The 15,616-nt window shown below is 42.8% G+C and overlaps 1 protein-coding gene across 1 annotated transcript in view; it reads right to left on the bottom strand.

The window, feature by feature from the left end:
* Positions 1–3,877: 3,877 nt before the first annotated feature.
* Positions 3,878–15,616, bottom strand: part of nhsa (Nance-Horan syndrome a (congenital cataracts and dental anomalies)) — a 60,165-nt gene continuing 48,426 nt past the window's right edge. Inside the window, exons 5-9 of the mRNA XM_071487037.1 lie at positions 14,108–14,300; positions 11,999–12,130; positions 8,096–10,879; positions 6,980–7,103; positions 3,878–6,896 (exon numbers count right to left, since the gene is read on the bottom strand). Coding sequence (XP_071343138.1) covers positions 6,236–6,896; positions 6,980–7,103; positions 8,096–10,879; positions 11,999–12,130; positions 14,108–14,300 — 3,894 coding nt within the window. The 3' untranslated portion in view covers positions 3,878–6,235. The remainder of the gene's footprint in view (positions 6,897–6,979; positions 7,104–8,095; positions 10,880–11,998; positions 12,131–14,107; positions 14,301–15,616) is intronic.

Here is a 15,616-nt window from a genome sequence, read left to right as displayed (position 1 = left end):
GGTTGGAGGAATGCACACGGATAAAATGCCTTATAAAGAATCACTATTCTTTAATTTAAACATTTTTACATATTATCATAAATATTATATATATTATTACATATAACATTATCCTGGTGATGGGCTGATGACAGAAGCAGAGAAAAATGGAGTTTGGCAGCTGGGGGTGAGAGTCTGGTAGTGACAGGCCTGGGTGAGCAGGATCCCCTGGGTCTCTATATCAGTCCCAACCAGCCTCAGGCTCTGCCTCAGGGGCCCCGGGGCCTCTCATTGTTCCACAGGGAGGCTGTTTAATGCACTATAATGAGCCTCACAATATGCCCTGGTGGTATGGTGGTGACTCTGATGTGGTTACGTCGTCAGTGTCCCTTCCCCCACCCTGTCTACAGTCAGTATTACTCATATGTGGAAATACAGCTCAGATCAAGACTAAATGTGCTGTTCTCATGCTGTACTGCTCCAATCAATACTCATTTACCAAAGGTAGACCCATGATTAATAATAATAATATTGATGTCATCACTATTTTCAATAGCAGTTCATTTCATAATGATCAGATGCAGTTTTGTGTTTTTTCTTTTGTGTATTTAGGAAAAATTTGTCACATTTTACCCGCTTGTACCTTTATGTGGATTGGACACAAACACCCCCAATTATAATCACTACTGACATATCAATGAGTCGTCCACCGGTCCTTTGACTGCTCTTTGTATTTAGGGACTGTGTACAAATGATTGAGGTGTGGAATGGGACTGAATCCCTTTAACTTAATAAGAATAATGTAAGAATATTACTGTGTTTAGACAAAATGTGAAGTGAAATTTAGAGGCAAGTCACTACATCTAAAGTCAATGAAAAGATCCAATTTAATGTGAATTTACTCTGGTGCCTTGAGCTGATGCTGAAACATGTCTGCGTGGGTTGAAAATGTTTCATCTTAAGCAAAAAAATTTGGAAAACTTTGGTGAAAAAAAAGACTGGAGGGAAATTACAGAAAGAACTGCAGTTTCTGTGTTTAGTTAAAGGTTGAGCTGAGGCAGACACTGTTGGTGCGTCTGTTGCTGGCCAGGTTACAGCTAACGTCTGTACAACTGGCACATTCAATTGGTGCAAACAAACTGTTTTTGAACACAGCTGTACAAAGATGTATATGGTGGATCTGAGAGCTCAACACGCTGCAACGAAGAAAACACATGTAGATCGACAAAACCGAAACAAACTCAGAAAACAATTCAACAATTTGACAACACATGTGCTGCAAATACTCACAACACAACCAAATACACAAATGCGCGGCAAATACTTACAACACAATGGAAGTGTTTCCAGGGGACACTAAAAAGTGATGAACCCCGCTGAGACACACTGGCATGGATGTATTATAATACATGTATTATCACAGCACTTTTCATATAACATATATAACATATTCTATATTATATTTTATATATTTAGAAATTATAACAAATAACAAAAAGCAAGCACAAAATAAAAAATATAAATATGGGTTAAGAAAAGTTGAACCACTCTTCCCCACCTGTCTGATAATTTTCATACAGTCCCTTACAGCTGCAGCTGTATCTGTGTGCTCTTTTGAAGCTCTTCTACTGGCCTTTGTCCATGCTTGTCATAATCAGTCAATGATAAAAGTCATGTTGGGCTGACATTTGCTTTTAAGTGCTATACAATATCTACTGTACCATCTTAGATCCACAGGGCAAATAACAAGACAAAGCCTGCTGTACAACACAAAGACAAACACTGTAAGAAAGACATCTTTGTAAGCAACCAGCATCAAAGCTTGTAGGACAGTTCCTCATGGTTAGCTGCTATACGGTGGAGCATAAACCATTGTATTGCCATTTTATTCTCCTTCTAGGCACATTACACATGTGTAAGGGATACATGCCACATATTTTGCCCAAGAACAAAAATACTTGATTTCTACACTATCAACCACTCATGCCATGCCAAGCCACCCTGTCTCCAATGTTAATTGAGGTCAGGGTTCATGGTCAGTGTGCCCTTTGATAGGTACCCACTTGGGATGCCAAACAGTCCAGGGCTTTGTTTACCTCTTCACATAGAATCTGAGCTCACTTGACACGTACGGACTGAGAACAAGGCGTTTTTGTCCGTCACAGGCTGGTTTGACATTAGCCAGAGCAACAAAGGGAATTCACACTGACTGTGGTGTTGGAGCACGACCATGAAACTGACATAACACATGCAGAAATGACATGTGTATAACTGCAGCTAAGAGCTGAGTCTGTTATATCGAGAGGAACATGTCCAGATGTTTGAAAAAAAAAATCACAGCTGTATTATTTCACTGGCCTGGGCACAAAGAGGGCTAATTTAAATTTACACTCAATTTGCATTAAATTACCCAGTGGACATTTTCATGTGTGTTCAGCTAAAGAACACCCTCTAGTGTTAGTTCTGAATCAAAGGCACTGTGTGGTTTACTGTGGTGAGGCCCCACAGCACAGTGCCTCATGTGCAGCCTGGTTCAGGGTCAGTACGAGAGCAACAGTAGTTCTAATCGAGAAGCACTGCAACATGAGACAGTGGAGATCGTGATTCAGAACAGATACAGTCTGTCAGAAACAGCAGCAAAACACATAAAGAGTTTGTGCTTCAAGTCATGGAAATTCATAAATTATGAGAGTGGTTTACAGAAAAATGGGATTTGGATATGAATCTATGATTTAGTGTTGTTGCACTTCTTAACATCCTTTAATACACTTGTAAGAAATGGCGCCATCTAAAGGTTTGGAGACTAAGCTGACACTACAAACCATCAGCTCTGGAAATACTGTTTGTTTTTATGATTAAATAATAAATTAATGTAATGACATTTTGTATTGTAAGAAGATGAAAAGCCACATTTTTCATCTGCATTGGAGCCTCCAGTGGTGGAAGTATTCAAACGCTTTACTACAAATAACGTCCGGTAATAAAAATCAGACTGGAGTTGAAGTATGTGAGATGTACTGTGCAATGTAACGTGGAAATGGCCCCTGTAAGTGTTACACCACTTACTATTTTTATGTAATATTATACTGTACATTAGTTTTTAAGCAGGATTTTACTGTATAGTTTGTCAAGGTGGAAGTAATTTTTGCCATTTTATATAATGTTGGGTCCTGTTTATCATATTTTATAAGGTCATCATATATTTTTTTATGTCGCTATACTAAACAAAAATATAAACAAAACACTTTTCTTCCCATTTTTCATGAGTTGACATTAAAGATCTAAAGTTTTTTCTAACTACACAAAACGGGTCTTTCTCACATTTTCTTCACAAATGTGTTTAAATCTTTGTCCATGAACATTTCTTTCTTTATGACAGGTGTGGCATATCCAGATGTTGATTACACAGCATGGTTACTGCAGATGTGTGCCAGGGCTGGTCACAATAAAGGCCCCTTTAAAATGTGCAGTTTTATTTAGTAAAAAGGCATTTATGAAGTCCTGAACTGTGTGACTTGGGCTACAGATGTTCCTTTTTTTGGGGGGGGTGGGGGGGGTTCGTGGATCAGAAAACAAGTCAGTATCTGGTGTGACAACCATTTGCCTCACGCGTTGTGTGTCTCCTTTGTACAGAGTTGATCAGGTTGTTGATTGTCGGCCTGTGTGACGCCGGGTATTGGCAGGAGGTGGAACATTCTGTGGTACCATGTGTGACCTGTCTGGTGATGATGAAGGCCATGCTACAACTGTGATGAGGTGATGGCAAAAATGGGCATAAAGACAAAGGTTTTGTGTTTATATTTTTCTTCAGTGTAGTAACTACAGCTGTCAAGTAAATGTTAGGTACAAAAAAATAAAAAAAGTAAAAACTGATCTGAACATCACCACAGACCAAAAGTCATTTTCAAAGCAGTCACATTTATTTGTCTTTTTATACACATTTGCTAAGCAGCCTGTTGTGCTAGCAGTTGGCTTTGATAGGATTTACTATGGGATTTCCACAATGCGTACTAAAAAATAAATACAAGACAAAGTGTTCCACAGCTCAAAAATATACAAAGGTTTGAAATTAATGTAAACTTTTTTTTACAAACATTTTTTTACATAAGAAACAATTCAACAACCTTTGTGACAATTCCAAAAGTTATTGTATTTACAAGTTTGTACAAGAAAAATACAAAGCTGGTACCTACAGTATACTATATTGTTCTGAAATGTATCTAGTACCAGAAGTTACCATGAGCTGTAATTCTTTTTTTTCTTCTTAGTATTGGTTTGTGTTTTCAAGAACGTTTGAGTCAAGTAAACAAGAAGAGAAAAACAGTTCAATGCCACTAACATGTACATGTTCCAGCCTTTGGCAGAAGCATCTACTCCACTTCTACAGAGTGTAAAGGTCTATAAATATCTCCAGGTGCAGCCAGAGACTAATGAAACTTCACAAACATCACTTTATCAGTGCAAAAAAAAAAATGTTGGAATGAAGGTTCACCCTGTTAAATGCAGTTACATTAGTATGGAGTATCATTAAGGCCAAAATTAAGTTGATATTTACAGTGTACCAATAGTGGAGAACAGTCTTCCATATGGCTACATAGACTCAGTCAACTTTGCATAATGTATTGAGTTCTACTTCTGCAACAGATACAATTCACTTGTAAAATTATTTTGTATAAGCAGGACAAAAAATAAAAATCAGCTTCAGAGCGCCAGAGTTACAACTGTAACCTCTGCTCTAGCTTATGACTGTTCTGCCATCTTTTAATGACATTTCATCAGTTGCTTTCCTATTTGACTCTGCCACCAGTGTCTCAAATAAGATTTAAAATGTGTCTCTTATAAACAAAATAAGTATTTGAATAAAATATACTTTCATTAAAAGATTTCGGTTTTAGGTGGTTTCAACATTTAAAACAAATCGAGGAGCGTTTGGAGATTTTCTGCATCAGGTATAAAAATACATATATTCAGATTGCTCAGACTCAGAAAATGTGAAAGTTAGGTCTTTAATGGGGAGTAAAACAGATGCATCATCTGGTACAAAATAGCAGCAAAATGCCACTTCCCCAAATCTTCTTCTTTTCATCACGGACGATAACCTGGCCCCAAATTTAACCCTACGTCCTCCGTCAATAAGGTATATTTGATCCTCCTGAACACTTTCCACTTGCCTCTTTCAACAATTCGTAAACACACCAAGTCAGCAAACCAGAAATGACCATTGTTGCATTTTTCTTCTTAAACATATGACCTCCTTATTCGCCTACAGCTCCCCTGTTTCATCTCCTCCCGCTTTTTGATCACTTTTTCGTCTCCCATGTTAACACCTGCTTCCTTCTCGTCTCCCGAGATTGTCGAGTTAGTGCTTGGCTCTGACATTTCCTGTCTCGCCTCTAATTATTCATGTTGTTGCATGAGGATTTAAAAAAAACGCTGTAATAATAGGTTATATTTGATATGATTTACTGTATGCTTTTAAAAAGGACTGAGGAAAACACACACAACACATCACATCGGATGCTGTTTCCCAGCCATTGGAACAGATGCACTGAGGCGTCACATTGTTTTCTTCTGCTGTTTCTCACACAGTATTAGTCCTGACGTTCAGTTAGTGGTATCAAAGTTAATTTTGGCATAACTGGCTTGAGGAAATGTACAAACTGTGTGTCTAATTGCATAGGTATTCATAGAATACATACAACTACTACAAAATATTTGTCTATTTTCAAGATATTGATTAAAAAAGAGGGAATTTCAGAGTGTTTGTCAGCAGAACATTAATATACTCTATAAGGGCTGAAGGAAGGGAATCAGCTGGGTGTCATATATGGCTTTGGGCGCTGTGCCACACACTGACTAAGTAATATCTTTAAGCCTGTGTTTGCTGTGGAACTGAACCTTTGATTTCTACTCAAAAATCATATTTTTCCACAAAACACAGACACTAAATAACCTGGTTCCCTGATTCTTATTCTAACTATTTATTTCATGAAGAGATCTTCTTTTTTTAGAAATACCATATGTATAAAATATTATTCAACACAGGTAAACTCATTTAAAGTATCCACAGAAAAACAAAAGCTAGGAAACAGCTATAAAACTCAGCCACAGTTAGTTCAGTTATGTTTTTTTGTGAACCACATTAACCTCCTGCTCTCACTACACCTCATATATATTATAACTCACTCTGGTCCATTTGTTTTATCTGTAAACTAACAAAATAATTTCACACCTGTCGACACTTCTCCTCAGTTTCCTACGTGGAGCCCTGTGATGAGCGGTCATCGTGAGGACTTCCATCGGAGTTCTCGGTCTCGCCCTCAGAAATAGCCTGCATGGGCGCTGAGAACACTCTGCTGCGCATGCCGTAGCGACTGCTGTTGGCGGGCGGGGGGATTCTGGAGCGGCCCTGCCTGGAAGCAGCAGAAGTGGGGAAGGATTTCGGGGAGAATCCCTCGGTGTTGGCTTTGGGGCTGGAGAACTGATCTGGTCCTGAATTATGCTGCTGCTGCTGCTGCTGTTGCAGGGGGGAGGCGAGCTCCTCGGGCTGTCGGGGCGACTCCGTCAGAGAATCTCCAGGATATTTAGGAGCGATGGGGCTCTTGAGGATCTCTGTAGCTGACATGCGGTAACTGGAGTCGGAGCGGCTGCCCTTTTTGAGCAGCAGCAGTTTGAACTCCTCGTTGGAGGTGCTGGACTTCTTTGCGTTCCTGTAGATGGGCCCGGGGACTCTATGTAGGCCTGGTGGGGTCACAGCGGAGGAGGGGGACGCCACTGAGACTGGGGAGCTCATGGGGCTGCAGCTGCTGCTGCTGCTGACAGCGCTGCTGGGTGGTGTGTTCCCTGATGCAGCACTGAGGCGGCTCCTCACACCCAGCTCAGTGGAGTCCTTCCTGCCCAACACTTTCCTTTTGGACCTGAGGAAGAACAAACGCACTTATGAAGCTCTGTAGACGCACACAACACGAACAGAGAGCAATGTGCTCTCCTACACACTCACCTGTGAATCATGGCAAACAGATCCTCCGTGGTGCGAGTTTTGGTGGGCGACAGAAACACACTGTCATCCTCAGGCCTTGACTCATCACTCAGCAGGGACACTGCGCTGCCACTGGGTGTAGAGTCTGTGAACACAAATCACTCAACATCTGAATATACTGCACATACAGTATGTTCCACACACACAACTTTTTCAGCATGTAACTGATTTTTGGTTTTGTGTCAGATTGTTGTTTAGTCCAGTGGTTCCCCCAGCAAAAGGGAGCATCATTTATGTTTATTTCCATCCATAGGTAACACAATGACAGAATGTGTGACTGTTTTGGTCATGGGTTTAAAAACTCTTATCAAAGTGGGGATGTTGATGTGAAGAAGTTTGACAACCACTGGTTTATAAAATCTGTCCAGTTGACTGTACAAAACACTGAGATTTCATTTAAAATAATATAGAAAAGAGAAAAATAACAAATACTCACAACTGAGAAGCTGAAATCACATATTTCACATTTTAACTTAATAAATCAATTAAAGGTCCCATATTTCACACTTCTACACTGTTTTAATTGAAGTGTTGATCTCCATCAGAAGATATATTTGTGGTTTTAAAAACCAAAAACCATCTCAGTGTAGTTTTACATCTCCTCTCTCAGGAGCTCTAGTAACAACAGGTCAGTCAGCCAATCAGGTCTCTCTTCTGATTGGCTGACTGTGAGTGATCTAATAAAAATATAGCAGATTTCAGGTAAACAGTCAGAGAAACCAAATCCTGCAAGGTTGGATGGTGGGTCCAGGTGGGCGGGGCTTGGGGCAAGACTGAGAGCAGTGACTGCTTAGTTGTGACATCACAAAGTTCCAGAAGTCCTGACGGCTGGTTTTAAGGCTCAGTTTCTGAAAACAGGCTGTGTGCATTTCTCTGTGGACTGAGGCTTTGATACTTTCACAGTATTAATACAGAACCTAGACCTGCTTTATAATCAAAAAACACATGGACATCTACCTTTAAACAATTTGGGACCTTTAACAAGCAGGCTAATATCACAGCCTCTACTGTTCACAAAGCTAAATGTCAAACTCATAACACATACTGTATAACCTGCATCAGAATAAAAGAAAGTACCTTTAGTGAAGGACTCCTCTGCCTCTGCTGTGGACTCCTCCTTGCCGTCCTGAGAGGCACCGTCGGCTGAAACACCTGATGACTCACATTCCTCTTCTTTGCAGCCGTCATTCCTGATTGGACTCACTTGCAACATCTCTGATTGACGGTCAGTAGCAGGCACTTTATCAAGACTGTTGGATCTCTCGAGTGAACTGTGCAGAACAGAGGGAGTGGGGCATGTTTGTTCTTCAGAGGGCTCAGGTCTCTGCTGCCAGCTGCAGTCTGCGGGTGTTTCTGTTGACTCCCTGCACACCTCTCCTTCCTGGCTACAGGTGGCCTCTCGGACGTCTGCTGATGGCTCTGACTGCAGCCTGCACGCTGTCATACTCTCTGCAGGAGTCTCTCTGTCCTGCTCGTTCCTCATCTCACTCCGTCCTTCATTTGAGGTAAACACTGATTCACACAACTCCTTCGAGGAGGTGTGGTGATGATGTGAGTTGTATAACAGTGGACTCTTAAACTCTAATGATTTACTAACAGAAAGTGTGTTTTTTAAGTTGACTGTGGGACATTTCAGTTTGGAAGTTGTTTTGTCCTCATGACTTCCTTCAGTTTCTCTGCTGATGGATCGAAGCTGCACTGAGTGCAGCACAGTGGGTGTGATGGACATGGAGTGGGCATTAAACACCTCTGAGTTAGTGGGTGCTGCAGCGTTGGCTGACACTGCAGCCTTCTGTTTGTTTTGATGAAGGATATTAATCTGAGTCCTGTAAGCTGAGGCCTTGTTGACACTGTGAAGGGCACTTAAGTCGAGGTGGGAGGGAGGGATTACCGGCAGCTCCAGGTCTCTCTTCGAGGTGGCTCCGTCCCTGCAGGACAGCGACTGCAGCGACAGTGATGAAAGAGACGACTTCCTCTCTGGGACTTTGGGCTTCCTCTTGGCACTGGCAGGTGACAGCGGCCCGGGAAAGAAGGCGGCAGGGAAGGAGGAGGTGGGGGTTTCTGACTGACTGGAGTAGCCGCTGGAGGGGCTGGCCAGGCCTGCCAGCTTCTCTGGAGAGGTTAGTTTGAAATCACCCTCCACTGATGGAAGCGAGGGAGTGGTGGCTCTGGAGCCCGACTGGGATGTCTGGGACTCTGAGCTTTCCTGCGACTTGATGCACTCGATAACAGTTGTGCCTGTAGCTGTGCTGGAGTTTGACAAAGATCGGTACGGATCGCTGGATTTTAAATCGTTCAGCAGCCACAGATCTGCATAGTCTGACTGTACAACCCCCTCATCCTTAAATGAATGTGCGTCCGTGGAGCTAAAAACACCTAAGTCAGGTAGATCAGCTGAGCCCTCCACCCCCCAGACCACAAGGGGCTCTCTGTTTTCTACATGACCTGGAGAGCCAGACAAAACCAGCTGCAGTTTCCTCTCCTTGGAAGACAGTGGAAGTTGCTGCCCACATGTAATCTTTGGTTCCTTCCTGTCAGGGATGTTCCCCTCACTGCATATTTTCCTCAAGGATGAACTCCTCTTAGGCGGAGACGGCTTCACCTTTGGTTTTCTTAAAGAGAGGCAGCGTCTCCCCAGAGTCATGTGACCACTGAGGTCGGACAGGCCACAGTCGGAGCCGGAGGCTGCATAGTTGTAAGTGAAACTTTTGCTCCCTTTCAGACCACAGTCAAAGTGCATGGAGGTGTAGTAGCCTTCAGTGTCCACAGAGTAGTGTGAGACGGTGTCCGCCTTCTCTGAAAGCGGTTTGTCGGAGTAGCTGCTCTCACACGTGGCCATGCTGGTGAAGCTCGGGCAGCCCAGGCTGCTCTCGGCCTCTCGGCTCGGCTCAGGGCTGAAGTCCTGTGGGTGTGGAGGCTCAGGGTGGGGGTAACTCCACTCCTGATCGATGGGACTGCTGGCCCCTGCTTCCTCTAATATGTCCATGGCTGTGGAGGAGAAGGAGCCTGCCCGCTGGGTCCTGAGGCCTGGGTAGTGGTCCAGCATGAAGCCGGTCTGGTCCTCGTGGGTGTGAGTGGTAGCGTTTAGGGAGAGCTCGGAGTCGCAGTGTGAGGAGCCGGTCAGCGGCGGAGAGGCTGCGGGGGGGATTGTTTCCGAGGTCTGTGAGGGGCAGGTGGAGCTGCTCCCGCTCCAGTTGCCACTAGATGACTGGTGGTCGTCCTTGTGGTCCATCTGGCCTCCCAGCACCCCTGCGGCTGAGACGGAGTGCACAGGGCTGCTGAAGGTGTCTGAGCTGGATGAGATCTCACAGCTGCCCATGTCAGCCTTCCTGGGCAACTGGGATCTGGTCCTCTCCATCCAGCTGCGCTCTGGACTCTCCGAGAGCTGCTTATACTTCAGGCCCAGCTGGTGTTCAGACATGGCCTGGTCATCTGTGCTCTCCTCTTCATCCTTCAGAATCAGTTCCCCGGGTCCAGGCAGGAAGTCCTCAGTGTCGAAGGGGGAAAGCTCCTCCTCATCATCGCTGTCATTGTGCCCGTTGCCCATCATCCGGCTCCCGTCCCGGGGCAGACTCCGGGAGCGCAGGCGTGCACCCACAGAGGCGGTGAACATGGCGTCAGTGCTGTCAGGCAAGGAGGAGATGTTGCCTGCAGAGTGAGAGAGGGAGACGGAGACTCCCTGGACTCTCTGGACCCTGATCCTCCTCCGAGACGGAGCTCCTGAGATCAGAAAGTCTTCTGTCTGGCAGCCAGAGTCTCTGGTGCTGAGATGGCAGGCCAGCTCCTCACTGGAGGGCGTGATGTCTGCACTGGCATGAATGATCACTGTCCGCTCTCTGGAACCTGGAGAGTCATCAGAGTCTGCGAGAGGAAAGGGCACAAGGATGGAAAATGAAATTAAACTCTAGGTCAGAGGTTCACAACCTTTTCAAACTCATGAACCACTTGAAAATATAAAAACTCCCCCGTTTTTGCCATGGATGTAATTTTCAGTGCTCAGTCTGGCTGAGATAGCAAACGAGTACACAACGTGGTCCGGCTGGCGACAACATAAAAGTTCCTGTCATTGTCTTATCACACTGACAGGCCTTACTAGGGGAAAAAATAAAAAATAAAAAAAATAATAATGTTTTTAAAGATCTTTGAAAGTTTGATCAAACATAATTGGAGTCCGGCTAAGAGACTTGTTCTCCCTTTGGGAGAAACGTGTGGCGCAGGAAAGCAAAATCTTCTCCAAAGTCCTTCAATCCGTCTGCTATCAGGCTGCTAAACTGTCACTTTAATGACTGCTACATTCAAACTTTTAAATTCATTCATTTATTTATTCACTATACGAATTGTAACATTATTTTGATGCAGTAGACATTGTATTGTAAAGAGCTGCCCTTTTTGGGATTAATAAAGTTATCTGAATCTGAATCTGAATCTGAATCAACATTATTTGTCTATTTTTTTACAATTACATTTTCACAAAAATTGTACTCTTTTGCAAAAGATTTCTCAGCCAACTTGCAAAACCTTCGTGGCCCACGGTTGAGGACCACTGCTCTTGTAGATACAACTACAGATTAAAACTGACACTTTATTGATTTTTATACATGAAAATCCTTATTCGTAAGAGGTTTAAGGCATTGATTGTGAATCACAACTTTCCTGTCTAATAAAAGCAAAAAATGCCCCAAAATAACATTAAAAACAGAACAAAGGAAAACTAAAAATATGCCTCCAGTCACTAGTTGATGTCTTTCCTGTGTATGTTGACATATCATATGGCTGCTCAGTCCATTTTTCTTCTACAATATACTGATGTGAGATAACATAACTTGTACATAACCATAATGAAGGAACATGTGATTTAGACCCTTAAGCAGTTTTGTTAAAGCCACGTCAGACATAGAAACATAGACAAGTTGAATTCAGTTTCAGATATCCCGTGTGTTAGTGACTGACAGGGTCACTGAGTCAGACTGGGTAACATACCTAAATCTTGCTGCACCTGTCTGGGAACCCCAGCGACGGTCCTCCGTCTCCTCAGCTTCCTCCTCCTCTGAAGCACAGACTGCGAGTGAACGAGCGAGCAGCGCACACTAGCATCTCTGTCGAAGCCAACCCCTGCAACGGAGACAGGACATGTGAGGAATCTTTGTTTAGTGGCAACTGCAGTGATTTCCTTTCTTTAACTCTCTCACGCTGTCTCAGACAAGAAAAAAAAATCTGTTACACTCATTCTACAAAAATAGCAGCAGGAGTGGAGGACAGCCTCCTGATGGAGCTCAAAGCCACAGTAAAACAAACTGGGTGTCTGCAGTAGGAATGTGCAGTTGTTTACCTCTAAGGTGTCAGGAGATGTAAAGAAATAAAAAGTGTATTTGATCATCAGCCAAAACATGAAAGAAGTTATATGACACAAAGAATAAAGTCCACATGTTGATGGGTTTACTAACCAAACTAACCTGTTGTGAAGGTTTCCGCGTCTGTTTTTTGTTTTTTTTGTATTTTGGTGTGTGTGTTGCCTTGTTGTTTTCCTGCCTCTCCCTCACCGTACATTGTGACTATCATGTGATAGCTGGTCAGGCTTTTCAGCAGCACCATAGCAATTGCTGGACTTTGCTTACAATGTGCATTTTTTATCCTCAACTGTCTCTGACTCAGCCAGTGCTGGTGTATAACTCTCCCTTTGAGTCAATGAGCATGAGTAAATAACGTGGGGCAGGCCTTTTCAACTGTTTGGACAGAACTAATTTGCATTCATGTCACAGCAGCTTGCCTCTTTGCAGTCGCAGGCAACAAGCGTCAAAGCCTGAGAAAGAAAGTTAATGGGGCCCAAAGCATGACTTGCACATTGACAGTGATCCTCTGTTGCAAAATTATCAGTAACTGCAGATTAAGAAAATATCTTTTATATATATATATATATATATATATATATATATATATATATAAAAAAAATATATATATATATATATATATATATATATATATATATATATATATATATATATATATATATATATTTTTTTTTTTTTTTTTTTAATGGGGAAACTAAATAAGAGTTGTTAATGTTAATGAGGAATGCTAACATAGCACTAACAGCGGATGACTGTGCAGCAATCTGTTAGCTTCTGTTAGCTTCCCACTTATCATAACACTGACATATGCTGTATGTGAAACAACAGTAATCTTAAAGGAATAGTGCAGTAGTTTTGGAAAACATCCGTATTTGCTTTCTTTCCCCTGGGAGACAGATAAGAAGACTGATCCCACTCTCATATCTGTCTGTACAATATGACCAGCCAGGAGACTGTTAGCTTAGCTTAGCTAACTTAGCTATAAAGACTGGAAACTGGGGGGAAACAGCTAGCTCTGTCAACTGTTCAAAAACTAATGCTCACTAACAAACATATTATATCTTGTCTGTTTGTTATAACGTGTTAAAGATACTACCAACGCTATGAGTGTTATGACTGAAATCAGTACCACAATTTTAAAGGAATAGTTCAAAAAGTTGGGAAATGTGTTTTCTCAGATCTGCTTCCTTGCCAAGAAGTTTGACACCACTGTCACGGCTGTGCAGCTACTTAACTAGAGCCAGGAGATGATTAGCTTAACTCAGCTTAGCATTAAGATTGGAAGCAGGTGGAAACAGCTAGCCTGGCTCTGTCTCAGGTAAGAAAATCCGCCTGCCAGCACCTCGCTAATCAAAACATGATGTCTCATATGCTAACACAAACAAGAGTTGTGGTTCTTTCCCGGAGTCTTGAGAAAAATAACGAGTGATTTTTATGCTTTTTTTTTTTAATTACTTAAAGTTTTGGACAAAAACCAAGGCTAGCTGTTTTCCCCCTGTTTCCAATCTTTATGCTAAGCTAACTTTTTTTTTTCGGCTGTAGCTTTGTGTTTAACAGACGTGGGACTGGTATGAAGCTTCTCATCTAACTCTAAGCATGAAACCAAAAAACTATTCCTGTAAAAGCTAAAAAAAAAAAAAAAAAAAAAAAAGCTAGCATTGAGGGAGAGCTAACAAACCACAGCACAGTCTTTTCACAATAAACAGATTCAAACATAAAACATTAAGTGCTTTGAATTTACCAGTCACATTAATAGGGATGACACAAGAGTTGATGACTTGGGAATTGCTTTTCATTCTTTCCTCTGGGGTGGGCAGCGGCAGGGCTTTAGACCAGTTAGTCTGCTTGTCCAGGGTGGAGGGGATGTTAGGGATGGGAAACTTAGACCGGTGACCTAGAGCCACCCCGTCAGTGTCGGGGTCAGAGGGCGCAGCCTGCAACAGATGGATATTTGCATGGTTAAGGTGTTACGGTTAGGTGGCATTACATGAGAAATGGTACAGCACAGTTAAAAAAAAAAGATAAAACTCAGCTTCAGAGAAGGGACATGTGTAGGGAGTGGTGATTAAAGTCAGGGGTTGTACTGGTGCTGCCAAGTGTTTATCTGGGAAAGAGCTGAGGGCTAGATGTAGAGTTTAGTCTCTTATTAATCTGCAGCAAAGACTGAGGTAAATCAATAAACATGCCCTTCCAGCAGCTGAGTTTCATGTTGGAGTGCAGACAACTCATTAAGGTGATGGAAATAAAAGACATGCTTTGGAGAGAGAGAGAGACAATGCAAAGCACGAGAGTCAGTCAAAGAATCTGCTCAGCAGCTTTCATGCAAAATCACACAAATCTAAAACATGTTAAAATCAGTTGTTAAATACTAGAGACGTCTCCCTCCTTCCCTCAACAACCACTGTACAGGGTGGAAATGTGAAACACAGTGTAAACAGTCATTTCCAATCACAACGTGCTACTTTGGAAACTCTTAGCTCATGCTCCGACGATCTGTGGCACCTATGTGAGTCTCTTGCATAATAACAAGTCTCCGGAAACATTCGAGAGGAAATGCTTCACAGCAGCATTCCTCCTCCGAGCTTCGGTATCAATCACTGCTCAGTCCTCCCCTCAGACTGCTCCACAGCTCCACATCATTTTTCCACAGGCCTCCTCAGACTCTCAAACTTAAATACAGTGGATCCCCTATAACTTCTCCCTCCATGCTAAATGAATCAAGTCTATGAAACTCTTACCTTGAGATTCCTACAGAGAGCCACATGTGAAACTGGGAATGATTCTCAGGCTCAACTGGTTTCCACCTCCACGACCCGACAACCTCCCACCCCCATTTAAAGCCAGCTCTCCAGCCTTTGTGCTCTCTGTTCCCAGCAGACCAATGAGACCCTTACAAAACCCCGGCCACAAAAGAAACCAGTTTCCTTGGAAACTTCTCCCAACTAGTAGAGAAAAACGGAAATCAAAGGGAGACCATTTACAGCTGATTTGTTTTGAGAACAGACAGGCAGTTTTAGGAGTGGTTTAAGGATGAGCGAGACGAAAGAGTGAAAGAAAGAGACGGTGACAGACGGGGAAGAAGAGTGGACACATACGGGACGGGGGGGGGGGCAGTGTTTGGTGTTGGCCTCTGTCTCACAGCGGACATCAAACATGATATATTTGGTGAGAAGAGACAGAGAAAACATGGGGCTGTTAGCTCTTTCGGGGATGGGTGCAACAGGGGAAACCACAGCACAGAGGAATCATG

This window comes from Trachinotus anak, unplaced genomic scaffold (assembly GCF_046630095.1).
Source record: "Trachinotus anak isolate AG129_WGS33_773 ecotype Australia unplaced genomic scaffold, CSIRO_AGI_Tana_v1 ptg000010l, whole genome shotgun sequence".
NCBI classification, from domain to species: Eukaryota; Metazoa; Chordata; class Actinopteri; order Carangiformes; family Carangidae; genus Trachinotus; species Trachinotus anak.
The sequence above is the reverse complement of the archived record's forward strand: the minus strand, read 5'-3'. Positions and strand labels throughout refer to the sequence as shown.